Source organism: Canis lupus, chromosome 25 (genome assembly GCF_003254725.2).
Source record: "Canis lupus dingo isolate Sandy chromosome 25, ASM325472v2, whole genome shotgun sequence".
In the NCBI taxonomy this organism is placed as follows: Eukaryota; Metazoa; Chordata; class Mammalia; order Carnivora; family Canidae; genus Canis; species Canis lupus.
The window spans coordinates 7617896-7631469 of record NC_064267.1 but is presented as its reverse complement, the minus strand read 5'-3'; the positions used below and the strand labels follow the sequence as shown (position 1 = coordinate 7631469).

Here is a 13574-nt window from a genome sequence, read left to right as displayed (position 1 = left end):
CTTAGGAGAACTGCAACTTCCCCCAGAATTTTGACTGACAGAGCCAGAAAGAGAGCAGATGCACAAGCTGGTCAACTGACCACACCATTAAATAATTTGAACATTACCTCTGCAAAAACACATATGCAAAACCTCTGGGTTTTGACCACCCTTTTGACATACCTGAGACTCACTTCTGGTGAGGGAAAACCAAGACACTCATTGACGGTACCAAGGAATGGGTCATTTAGTTAACATGCCACCAGATTTCAAAATCTGACTATATACTCAAGAGCCATCTTGTAATGATCCCCTCACTGAAAGCATATTTTCATCAATAAAGAACACTCAAATCTATCAGCTACCCTAAGAATGTTTTTTTTTTTTTTTAAGATTTTATTTATTTATTCATGAGAGACATAGAGCGGCAAAGACACAGGAAGAGGGAGAAGTGGGCTCCATGCAGGAAGCCTGCTGCGGAACTTGATCCTGGGAGTCTGGGATCACGCCCTGAACCAAAGGCAAATGACTCAACCACTGAGCCACCCAGGTGTCCCAAGAATATGGGTTCTAACCTGACAGCACCTTCTCACTATTCTTGCCCGAGATTTGACTGCCATCAGCCCAAGTTAGGGTGAGTAGGGCTAAGTAGGGGTGTGGTGAGGAATCCATACAAATGGAAGTAGATCTGTGCTTACCACAGACAAACAAGGCCTTTTTCAAATAACTAAAAAAAGTTCAATTGAATAACATACTTGGTGATCCCACATCTCTGGCAGATGGTCATTATATTCACTTCCAGGGTGCAGCTCAGGTCCTCCAGAATACAGAGAGAGAAACATAATATGAATTCAGGAGAATCTCATCTTCTTCTATTAAATGCTGGTGCTTTTAGTAGGAGAAGAGAAACGGAACAACAAGTAACACTGGCTCTACCAAGACAAGGTTAGCCTTCATGCGCTAACTATACAAAAAGGCTAATCATTCCACCATCTTTTAGTCAATTCAGAGAGACCCCCTTGCTCCAAAGTTTTTTGTTTTTTTATAACCTATGTATCGGACAGCTAAAATAATCCAGGTGATTTTCTGTCACATGATCTGGAAAACCAGGCAACAACAGAGGTCATTCTACCGTGTTCCACCCAAATCCTTTGTAACCCTCTGGTCACCACTGAAACTAAAACAAATAATCAGATTTTACCAACCAAAAGACTGACCAAGTTCCAGGTCACCCCGGAGTGGCTCCACAACAGCAGAATGCTGAAGAAGAAATGGCAGAGACCACATTATCAGAATAGCCACTCGTACTTACCAATTGAGTGAGCCCCACCGCAAGTTTTATGCCTCTGTCAAACCACTGCCTTAAGAGGCTGCCTTAGGTCATTCCACATAATCAACAAACATGACAAAATGTTTGGTGGCTTTCCAACTAACTGGTAAGATGTCCACATTTGTTTCCTTCTATTACCACTCTCACTGTGAAGTATAATCATTCCAAACAGTGTTACTCAAAAGGATTATCCATACTGATGCCAGTCCATAAACAGTGTGCTACTAGTCCACAACTATAGAAACTGAGAGTAAGGTTTTAAAAACTTTTACAGCTGGGCAGCCCCAGTGGCCCAGTGGTTTAGCGCCTGCCTTTGGCCCAGGGCGTGATCCTGAGGCCCGGGGATCGGGTCCCACGTCGGGCTCCCTGCATGGAGCCTGCTTCTCCCTCTGCCTGTGTCTCTGCCTCTCTCTCTCTGTCTCTCATGAATAAATAAATAAAATCTTTAAAAAAAAAAAAACTTTTACAGCAATCTGGATTTTTATATCTGTTGAATTAATAAAATATTTTATTTATATTTAATTTTTTTCTATAACTCATTTTACTGAGCTATCAGACTGTGATAGATTAGAAATTTTTAAAAACAAATCTTTCACCAGTTTGAAAGGTACCTATCTAAAATAAATGCAACTATATAATATTTCTCTCATGCCCATTATTTTATCTATTCAGCAAATCCTGCCAACTCCGCTTCAACAACTCTCACCTACACCTTTACCCCATGGTTGAAGTCATGGTCATCTCTCACTTGGATTATGACAAGAGCCCTGCTTCCCTTCTTGCCTAAAACTGATTCTCAAGGCAGCAGCCAGAACTGACTTGTGTAACTCAAAACACAAGTTGTGAGTTATACTCAGAACTCTCAAATAGCTTCCCATCTCAAGGGGAGTAAAGACCTATGTTCCTCCAATAATTTATAAGGCCGATGTTATATTGTTGCTTCTTCTTTGAGTCTCTTCTACTATTTTGCCCTATGATCACTTGGCTCCAGGCAAATGGATCTCCTGCTAGTTCCACAGGAACCACACTAAGCCCAGTCTCACCTCATCTGGGCCTTCACTTTGCAGGATCCACTGTCTGGAATGTTCTTCCCTCACTGCTGTCTTGGCTAATTCACTCTACCCAAATGTCACCTCTTCAGTTAGGCCTTTACTGATGACTACAGGTTAAGTGGCACGCATTCCCCTATGCCCCACTCTCCTTGTCCCATTTATGCTGTTTCTAATTTTTCCCATAGCACTTATCTAAACTTGACCTATTGGATACTTGTTTATTGGTATAGGGTCTGCTTCTCTACACTGACTCCAGGGGGGGCACAAGATTTGTCTGTTTTGTTCACTGCTGTATCTCTGTCACCTAGAACAATGCCTCCTGGCACATAGTAGGCACGCATGAAATACAGTTGAATAGATACATGCATGAATAAATGCATTACTGTTTCCTGCCTGAGCCCTTGGCCACTCAGGTGGTATTGCCTACAAGCCCTTGCCAAAATCCCACTTTTAAATTAGGCTTAGGCCTCAACTCCTCCAGGAAGACTTCCCCAAGTCTAAGTCTTCACATTTCATGGACTACCAACTCATTAACTGAGCAGTGGAAAAGCAGAAAATATTTTATTGCCTCATTACTGATTTGTATTTCCCAAACACATTCCTCCAATCAGAAAACACCATTCCATTCTCAGTAGCTACTGCTTCCACCTATTACCCTACTGCACGGAGTACTTCTGCTGCATATCTGCATAGATTGTTCCAAGAGTCATGATATACCTGATGTACTTAGGAGAAACATGAAGCACTCTGATATGCACTAGGCAAGGCAATTCAAGGAAACCTTGTTTTCCTAGTTCAATTCTGTAACCTAAAATTAATCCATTTCCTACCAAGAATGATGCAGCTAACAATCAATAAAGCAGGCCTCCAGCATTTCAACACCACTCATGATATCCTTGTATGCAGCCTTAGTTACTAAGTTCTATTTCACTTTCTGGTTTTGTCTTTCAGTTTACCGCATCTTTGCTTCATATTTATTTACTGAACTTATGTTTCCTCAGCATAATGTTAGTGTTTTCTCAGACTTATAGTTAAGACCCATTATGGCTCTTTTTTCCTGCTGTGGGCAAGATGCTCCACTGAGCTTCAGTTCTGGAGACCTACTATTGGCTCTGTGCTCTCAGCAAACCCAATAACGTAGCTCCTATAAATGGAGGAATCATATAACCAAACACACGTCTTGAACATTCCACATTATTTCCATACCACAGAATTTACTGACATCCTACTTGGGAAGTCTCAAGATTAATTAATTAAAAACTGCTTTTTCTTCTAATTTCCCTTCTCCATTCAATGCTATTTGTCCTGCTTATGAATAATGTCATTTTTCTATAAGCAAATTGTTTCTAAATACACTAATTTTTTTTACTTCACTGTAAAAGTACATAATAATCTGAGTCCAAAAGAATGGCAGTTTATAAATAATTTAGAATGCTATCATTTATAAAAATACAATCAGGGGCACCTGGGTGGTGCAGTTAAGCATCCAACTCTTTATTTCAGCTCAGGTCACAATCTCAGGGTCCTGAAATGAATCCTGTGTATGGTTCCATGCTCAGCAGGGAGTCTGCTTGAGATTCTTTCCCTCGCCCCACCCCCACCCACTTGTGTGTGCTCAAATAAATCTTTAAAAATAAAATGAGGTACTAATTACATCTTAAAATATTACAACCTGCCTCTTACCTTCCAACTTATATCTTCTTCCTCTTTGTCTAATAAATCTTGCGACTCTTTATCACTTCTCTGATTGTATTATACAAATAGAAAATGGACACTCAAACTGATGTTCCCATTTTGAATAACTCATTTCATAGAAGCTCAGACTACAATAACTGTTTCATACAACTACAGGTAAGCTGATACCATACCATGACAGGAACATTACCTGAAAGTTCATGTATGAAAAACAAGGGGAAAATTGTCTCCACGAAGACAAGGAGGAGGTTGAAAAGGCTCACTACCTTCCTAATGCTTTTTTTTTTTCTTCCTAATGCTTGACATTAAAACAAAACAAAATCCTTCTTCTTTTAAAGAAATAGGTTTGTGTGGTCTTGCCAAGACACTACTCTGTGAAACTGGTCATACCAAATTTATCAGTAAAAATGGGAATATTAAATTGATTAGATCATACCAACAATCCATACAACACAGATGAATTAATAGTGCTGATATACATAATAGAAAGGCACATGTATCTTCAAAATTTGTTTTCAGCTGTTTTACAGCTTAACTCAAGTGCCTATACTGATGAGAAATACGAAGATCTTTGATAAATAACCTTCTTCCACATATCTCTCAGCATTTCTAACTAGTATTAAAAAATTGGTTTATTTCCTTCTCTGCCTATTCCTAGTATATATCAAAAGGAGGTAAAATCATCAAGAGGTAAAATAAAATCACAGAATTTCAAGGCTAACAAAGAGCTATTTCAGCTGAAACTCTAACACACCCATCTCGTTTTTTCCACTCAATAACCCTATATTGTAGTGAGAAAGTATTATCCTTAATTATGGGGGCAAGTTTCAGAAAGTTAAGTGGCTCACCTAAGCTGTAGTCAGAACTGCTACTGTTATGTTCTAATTGCGCAATTTCAAAATCTGTGCTCTATACAAGTGGAGGTTTCTGTTCTTCACAACAATCCCTAGGGTACCTTGAAGGAACAGTCTAAAACACAGAACTCTATCATACTGTGAACATCTCCAGTGTCAGGCAATTCATATTTCTGAATGAAATACATGCCATTTTCAGAAAGCTTTGAATTAAAAATTAAGAACCACTGATCCAAATATCCTTATTTTATACACATGAAGGAATTGCAGAAGAGAGAAGGAAATGTCTCACAAATGCTCAACTAGCTAAATGTAATAGCTGTGCATTAGTTTGGTAAGGCTGTGACAAAGTACTACAGACCGGGTGGCTTAATCAACAGAAATTTATTTTCTTAGAATTCTGGAGGTTTCAAGTCTGAAACTGAATTGTCACCAGTGTTGGTTTCTTCTAAGGCCTCTTCTCCCCTTGGCTGACAGATGGCTGTTTTCCTCCAATGTCTTCAACATGGTCTTCCTTTTGTGTCTGTGTCCTAATATACTCTTTTTATAAGGATACCAGTCATATTAAATTAGAACCCATCCACATGACTTTATCTTAATTACCTCTTTAAAGGCCCTATCTTCCAATAGCTACATTCTAAGGTACTAGGAGTTAGGACTTTAGCATATATATTTAGTCCTGTAACATTCTGCTTTCCGGTCCCCACAGTTCACCCACAGTTCATGGCCTTCTCATACGTGAAACATATTCACTGCATTCCAACAGTTCCTAAAGTCTTAACTCATTCCAACATCAACTCTAAGTCCAATACCTCAACTAAATATCATTTAAATCAGATATGGGTGGACTTGAGTTAGGATTCATCCTGAGGCAAAATTCCTCTTTTACTGTGAATCTAGGTAAGTTATCTGCTTTCAAAATACAATGGTGGGACAGGCATAGGATAGACATTCTCATTCCAAAAGGCAAAAATCAGAAAGAGGAAAGGGGTAATGGGTCACAAACCAGTTCAAACCTAACAAGGCAAGTTGCATTAGATTTTAAGGCTAAAGAATCCCTCTTTGGCTCCATGCTTGGTCTTCCAGGTGAAGGCCCTGCCTTCTGGGCCTACAGCATTCTGATCCCACAATAGCAGTGGCGGCCCTGTCAGTTTCTGAACTGCCTCCAGGGCTATCCTTCTATGTTCTTGAAAGACATACATGATCACAGCCAGCTGGCTCTACCAACTGGTCTCAAGAAATCCCAGAAATCTAAGGGCCTCCCTTCATTTCAGCCTGTTTTATCCCTTTTAGTCCAAGCTGTTAGTTTCTGCTAGCATAATCTCATCTCTATTTCTGCTGAGGTGACTTAATGGATGCCTATGTCACAAGACCGTAATCTCTTCAGCAAATGGTTGTCTAGCAGTAACCTATATGTTATCTCCAGAACACATACTTTCTAACTTTTCACAATAACCATAGGCTGAGAATTTTCCACATCTTCAAGTTTGGTTCCTTTGTGCTCAACAATTCCTTCCTCAATTTCTCTCTCCTCTTGCATTTTTCTATCAACAAGGAGAAACGAGGCTGTGGATCTTAACACTTTGCTTAGAATTCTCAGCTAAAGATTCAAGTTCATTATACAAGCTCTATTTCCCACAAAACACTGGAATACAATTTAGCCAATTCTTTGCCACATTCTAACAAGATTGCTTTTCACGCATTCTCCAATAAGATTTCCGAGGCTTCACTAAAGCATTTTTCTCATTTCTACCAAGACTTTGTTTGTGATCCAAAACAACAGAAACCATCTCTTTTCTTTCACAGCCCTTACTTAGCACATTTCTGCATTCACATTTCTACCTACAATCTCCCAAGGCAACCCTGGCTTTTTCTAACATGCACCTCAAAATTCTTCAAACCTCTACCATAACTTAGCACCAAAGTCACTTCAATATTTCTAGGTAGTTATTAGAGCAGCATCCCACCTCCCAGTACCAAAATCTATGTTAGTTTGCCAGATCTACAAAGTACCACAGACTGGGTGGCTTAAACAACAGAAACTAATTTTCTCACAATTCTGGAGGTTCAAAGTCCAAAATGATGGTGTCAGCAGGGTTGATTTCTTGAAAGGTCTCTCTCCTTGGCTTTTAGATAGCAGTCTTCCTCCAGTGTCTTCACAAGGTCTCCCATTTGTGTGTGACTATCTTAATCTCTTCTTATAAGGTCACCAGTCACATTTGATTCAGGCCCAGCCACATGTAGTTACTGTTAAAGGCCCTATATCCCAAAATATTCACATTCTACGTACTGGACTTCAAAAACATGAATTTTAAGCAACACAATTCAGCCCACAACAAGCTGAAGCTACTCATATTCACTTATTGTATAAATATGGAATATCACTCTTTCCTAACCACTGTCTAGCTGATGACCACATATGTAAAGGTGAGGAAAACAGATCCAATGTCTGACTCAAAATATGACTTAAAAATACGGAGGGGAAACAATCATATATAAATTAATAAAGTACATGAAAACATATACCATGTATTTTGGTCCGCACCAACCTATGTCCAAAACTTCTCTGAAGAGCTCAAATCTGAAGGATGAGTATGGAAGGGGTGTGTGCACACTGAACTTTCCAGGAAGGGAAACTGAACAGAACAATCAAGAAACTGAGAAGTGGCCAGTAGGGCTGTAGTACAAAAAGTAAGAATAATAGTAAAACATGAGGTTGGGCAGGAAGGTAGGGGTCACATCAACCAGAGTCTTAATATCACTGCACAGTTTTTGGTCTTTAGCCTAACAGCAATGGGAAGCACCTAAAAAGTTTTACACATTATATTTTTATTTTAAAGGTTCTACTTCAGCTAGGAGGATGCTGGTAATGCTCCATTTCTTGAGTAGAGTTCTGTTTACATGGATATGATCACTTTGTGAAAATACGAGCTATAATTTAAGCACCTTTCCGTATGTCCATTATACTTTAGTCTGCTTAGAATGTGCAAAGAAAGGGTTAGAACAAAGCAAGAATTGATGTGGGGAATGTGGGGACTCAATTCTCAGTAAGAGATAATTCAAAGTAGATGATAATTCAAACTAGAAAGATGGCAGTCAAAAATGGATAGATTCAAGAGATATTTAAGTAGCAAAATCCACAGACGCTGGTTGACGGATTGAATATGAAGGGGGAAAGGAAGCATCAAAGAAGACTCCCGAGTATCTGGCTTGCAGAAATGGATGGTATATCTATGTATTATATAAGGAAATCCTAGAAATCCAGAAATAGGAGAGGTCCCTGTCCAATTTTCCAGACTTAAAAGTAGAAATATTAGGTAGGCAGATAAGTAAACAGGCTGAAGCTCAAACCAGGTCTTTTTTTTTTTTTTTTAAAGATTTTTATTTATTCATTCCTGAGAGACAGAGAGAGAGAGAGAGAGGCAGACATAGGCAGAGGGAGAAGCAGGCTCCATGCAGGCAGCCTGATGTGGGACTCGATCCCGGGTCTCTAGGATCACGCCCTGGGCTGAAGGCAGGCACTAAACCGCTGAGCCACCTGAGCTGCCCAGCTCAAACCAGGTCTAAGCAGAAAATACATTTATGGATCAATACTATTAATTACAAAAGCTGTGAGCACAAAATCCTTCAGCCAATATTTAATGAGCTCCTATAGACACTGGTCTAGATTCTGCAGATACAGCTGTGAATAAAATAAACAAGTTCTCATGGGACTTATATTCTTTTTCAGGAAAACCCCCAACAAATCAGTACCAAATAAGGTAACTTCAACTACTAGTAAGTACTATGATGAAAACAAAATGCGACAACGTAGTTAAGAGTGACAGGTCTATTAAGATTGAAATAATCAGGGAAGGCATCTTGGCAAAGGTGACATCTGAGGTGAGACCTGAATGTTGAAAACAATGCTAGGTAGAAAAGAGTAGGATAGCATTCTAGGAAAAGAGCTAATGCTTAAAGCAAAATCAAGCTTAGCATGTCTGAAGAACAGACAAAAAAGACCAGTATAGATGGAAGGGGAGAGTTGCGTAAGTCAGGATCAGGGAAGAAGTGGAAGGGAAGTGATGTAATTTACATTAAAAAAAATTTTTTTAATTATAGATTAGTTGCTCTGTGGATAAAATTATAGGGTGACAAAGAAAAAAGTAGGAGACTACCATGTGTGAGAAATGATGTAATCTTATGGAGAAAGCTAAGAGTAAAAAGAGAAGATGGTCTAGAACTAAAACTTAAGTAATTCTAAAAAGCAAAAACCAAGAGGAAGAGAAGGCAGCAATTGAGACTGAGAAATACTCCTAGAGATATGAACAAAAACCTTATACAGGAAAAACATACTAAGGAAAAAAGTGGTCAAGAGTCAAATGCTGAGTAGTTATAGGACTGAAAAAAGCTAATCAATACAAGATCTACTTAAGATCTACTTAGAATGATAGAGGAATAAACTAAAATGGAGTGGGCTGATAGTATCAGAAACAGTTGAGGGGAGAATGACAATAGTCACAGTTCTTTAGAGGAGTTTGGTTGTAAAGGAGAGGTGTCAAGAAAGGCAGGCTTTAAGAGATGAGACTTGATCATGTCTGAATATGGACAAAGATGGCAAGACTTAAGTTACAAAGAGAAGAAATAACTGACAACATATAAAAATTCCTAAGATAGTAGTATGAGGTGCAATCCAGAACACAGGAGTTTAGATTGGAGGAGGGCTACCTTCTCTACTGAAGTAGAAAAGAAATGGATACAAATGGAAGAGGAACTCAAGGGCAGCCCAGGTGGCTCAGTGGTTTAGCCCCGCCTTCAGCCCAGAGTGTGATCCTGGAGACCTTGGGATCGAGTCCCATGTCGGGCTCCCTGCATGGAGCCTGCTTCTCCCTCTGCCTGTGTCCCTGCCTCTCTCTCTCTCTCTCTCTCTCTCTCTGTCTCTCATGAATAAATAAAATTAAAAAAAAAAAAAAAAAAAGGAAGGGGAACTCATATTGTATGACTCTTACAATAACGTGTTCTTTTCACTAAAATTATGCCATGAATATGCTGGAAAGTGTTCTAAGTAGGACAACAAACTAAAGAAAAGCTAAACTGAGATTACTTAAGCTAAAGAAGGCAAACAATAACTCAATATATATTATTTTTCAAATAAAAAAACAATTATATGAAGATATGTATCAGTACCAGCTATTCTTTATGCTGAATAAAGATAAATGTATTCAAAATGAAAAGAGATCAAGCACTTGATTTTTTTTTATTAGGATCACAGTTCTTTGAAGAAGGGTTCTGAAAAATGACCACTTTAGGATAAATACGTGAAGTATTTTTCTCAGTTTTTTGGGAATTCTGCAAAATCTTAAAGCAGAAAGCAGGGAGAATAATCTTTAAGTAATTGTAAAAGAAATGGATAATCAAAAGCCTGAAGGTTGCTTTAGTTGTCCGTATTCTAAGATTTAATTTCTTGACCATAAATCATGAAATAAAAGGTTCTGATGGTATTAGATATGTCAAGTTAAATGGATGAGCATTTAACTGTATACTCACCTCTAGCAAGTATCAAACCCAACTAATTCACAATCCATCTCCATGTTTCCTAATTACAAACTATCCTATAAAGTTTTAGATCAATTGTGTCCTTAATATAAAAAGGTTATTAATTGTTTTAGGGAGAAGACTGTCTAAATTCAACAAATATTTTATTGACTCTTTTTGAAGAACAAAGATCCAAAGAGACCCAGTAGTGACCAAGAATGACAAGAAACACCCTGTTTTGTGGCACTTAGGATACAAGATAATCTTTTTAAATAACTTAGGCTACTGGATTTTGAAAAGCAAAGATAAAACAGGCAGGGAGAAATACTACTTTTGACCAGGATCCTTCCAGCTTTAACAATTTCTTTCCTATCATTCCCTGGAATATTTTTAAAAATAGGGTCTTTCCCTCACTAATCTTAATTCAAAATGTCTAGCCCAGACCCTATCATATTTCCTGTACATACTTCAATGTACTTATATTTGAATTAAAATGTTTTAGCCACATCTTTGCCAGTGTTACACATTGTACTAGATTCCAATAATCTCAATTCCATAACATGCTGCTTTCTAGGTCCCGAACTATTTTAATCGATTGATGAAACTAATGCTATTTTTTTAAGAAGCCTTCTTTATTTAACAAAAATTCTACCTCTGATTTCACATTTTACAATTTTTAAAAATCATAATCTACTCTAGGGATTAAGAAAAACCAAACAAGATCCAGTCCTTCTATTTTTTAGGTTAACTAAAACAAAATAAGGCAAATATTCAACAGCAAGAATTCTTCACTCTGTACTTAAAGGTTTTCCTTGTAGAATCTAATTAACTCAATATATTATTTATATAGTAAACTTAGTAACTGGCTCTTTTATTCTTTAATTTTGAAAAATTAAACAATGCAGAAGAAAAAGATGCTATTACAAAAGAAAGAAATGCTGAATTCTTCAGAAATTCAGAAAACTGAGGTAATTTCCACAATATCTATTATAGCACACTTACAAAATATGTGAACATTAAAAGAAAAAAATTAAGACTACTTACACACAGTGCTGATCTATTCTGGGAAGTACTGCCTCAAAATCAGCAAAACAAACAGCTTATATAATTTAACAAACCATTTATTGAATACTACACATTTCAAAAATGAATTAAATTTAAAAATTAAAATAAATGGAAACATTAAAGCACAACAGCATATATAAAAATTCAATTGAAAAGATGTTGCTGAAATATGATTATCAATTATATCAATGCATACTTTGTAGAAAACATTTAATACTAAACAGTATCTCTACTTTGTCTTGACTTTTAAAAACAGGACTCTAAATAAATGGCCACTTACAAGTTTCTTCACTCAACGTCGTTGATAAATCAACATCCCTTCAACCCTACAAATTCAAAAGTACCATTAAAGATGCACTCAACTCTTCACCTGAAATTCTTTCCTACCTTAAAAAAAAAAAAAGGCTATATTGAAGATAATGTTTAAAAAGATAACTATGTTTAAAGGATAAAATGGGCTATAGTGAGGAATATGTCTGAACTAGATTTGGAATCCAGTTACATCTCCCCCCAGAGAAATTATGCTGGAGAACTTGTTTAACCTAAGTTTTTGTTTCCTCTTCTTAAAACCCTTATAGGGCTGTTATGAAAACGTGGAGCCTGTTAACAGTCACAGTTACAACAGAACCTGGCATTGACAGGCATTAAATAAATGGCAGCTATTAAATGAACATTATTATATTAAGGCTCGTTGCTATTAAATTCCTACTGCACACTGTAGCAGCATTGCACAATATGAAACACTTGTAGAGGTTGTCAAAACAAGCTATTAGCTTCCCTTAAAAACTACTCAGTTCTTTAATAAGGGTGGATTGGAGAATCATGATGTAATAGTGAATTCTACACTACTGAATTCCCAACTACTACTTACCAACAAGTCTATCATGATGCTTAAGTATTATAAAATAAATTTTTCTCGAATTCATACATTCAAACACTATTTATGTTTATGGGATTCTTAACCAATGAGTAACACATTGTTAGAATTTTATAAATCTTTCCAAGTAATTTCATATCTAAGTTCTTACTAAACTGCAGTCAGGAAACCAACTGCAAAGCTTCTAATCTATAAATGTAACGCAGTTAACTAAATAAGGTTCATAAGGAACAATGAGTTCAGTGAAACAGGAGGGAAAAATTTACCTCCATTTTGGTCAGCCACTTACCATCCCATCATCTTCATTAAAAATGTTATGCAGTTACACAAGGATGGCTGAGCAGAAAATGGACAGAAGAAAAAGAAAATGTGTACAGGAAAAGAAAGAAACAAGAAACATGATTTCTAATACTATTAAGACAAAAAAAAGAGAAAATAATAAATGCAGAGGAAGAACCCACAATCCCTTCCCAAAATCAAATTCCACTTTGTTATGCTAAAAAAACTGAAGAATTCAGGATTATAATTAAAGAGACACTACAGAGCTGTACAACTGTAATAACAGCTGTAGATGAACTAACCCAAGGGTAAAACTGATTTTATATGTCCTCTGAAAATGCAGGACAAGAAAATCCAAATAAAGCATATTTCAATGGACTCAACTTCACAATTTTAAACATAAATGAACAGATTATTATTTTTCTTAGTTACTAATAAATTAAAGGCAAAAGCACCTAGATCATCTTAAAAATCTCTCAGTCTTCCCACTAATTTACAAAAAGCTCAATTAAAGATAATTGAAATATTTTTACAACTGGAATACATTCCTAGATAAAGTCTTCAGTTACTCACCAAAGTAGGGATAATGCTTATTAATGCGATAGTGTCTTGCTCTAAGATTAGCAGACAAACTATTAACTATAAAATAATCCATTTTATATTACTTAAATTTAAGACAGCTTTGAAGTTAATAGGGCCTATAGTGGGAAGTGTATTATAATATGTGATTACTACAATTATCACACCTGGAACCCAACAGGGTTATCATTCAGAGAACAAGATTTGTTAGGAAAAAGGAGAAAGAAAAGACTATTTCTAATCTAAATGATTATAATAAACTTCTATTATATGCACCCAAAAGTCAAAATTTTCCAACAGACACCTTTTCCACTTTGGTTGAGGCTCTTTTTTCAAAAAGTTATTTATGC

The 13574-nt window shown here is 36.8% G+C and overlaps 1 protein-coding gene across 9 annotated transcripts in view; it reads right to left on the bottom strand.

The window, feature by feature from the left end:
* N4BP2L2 (NEDD4 binding protein 2 like 2) overlaps positions 1-13574 on the bottom strand; it is a 72611-nt gene that overhangs the window by 36107 nt on the left and 22930 nt on the right. The window contains exon 6 of one of the 9 annotated variants that reach the window (XM_049101164.1): positions 5276-12702. The exons of the other annotated variants lie outside the window; for them this stretch is intronic. Within the exon in view, the coding sequence (XP_048957121.1) occupies positions 12681-12702 (22 nt within the window). The 3' untranslated portion in view covers positions 5276-12680. Of the gene's footprint in view, positions 1-5275; positions 12703-13574 lie in introns of those variants that run through there. 9 annotated transcript variants of the gene reach the window in all.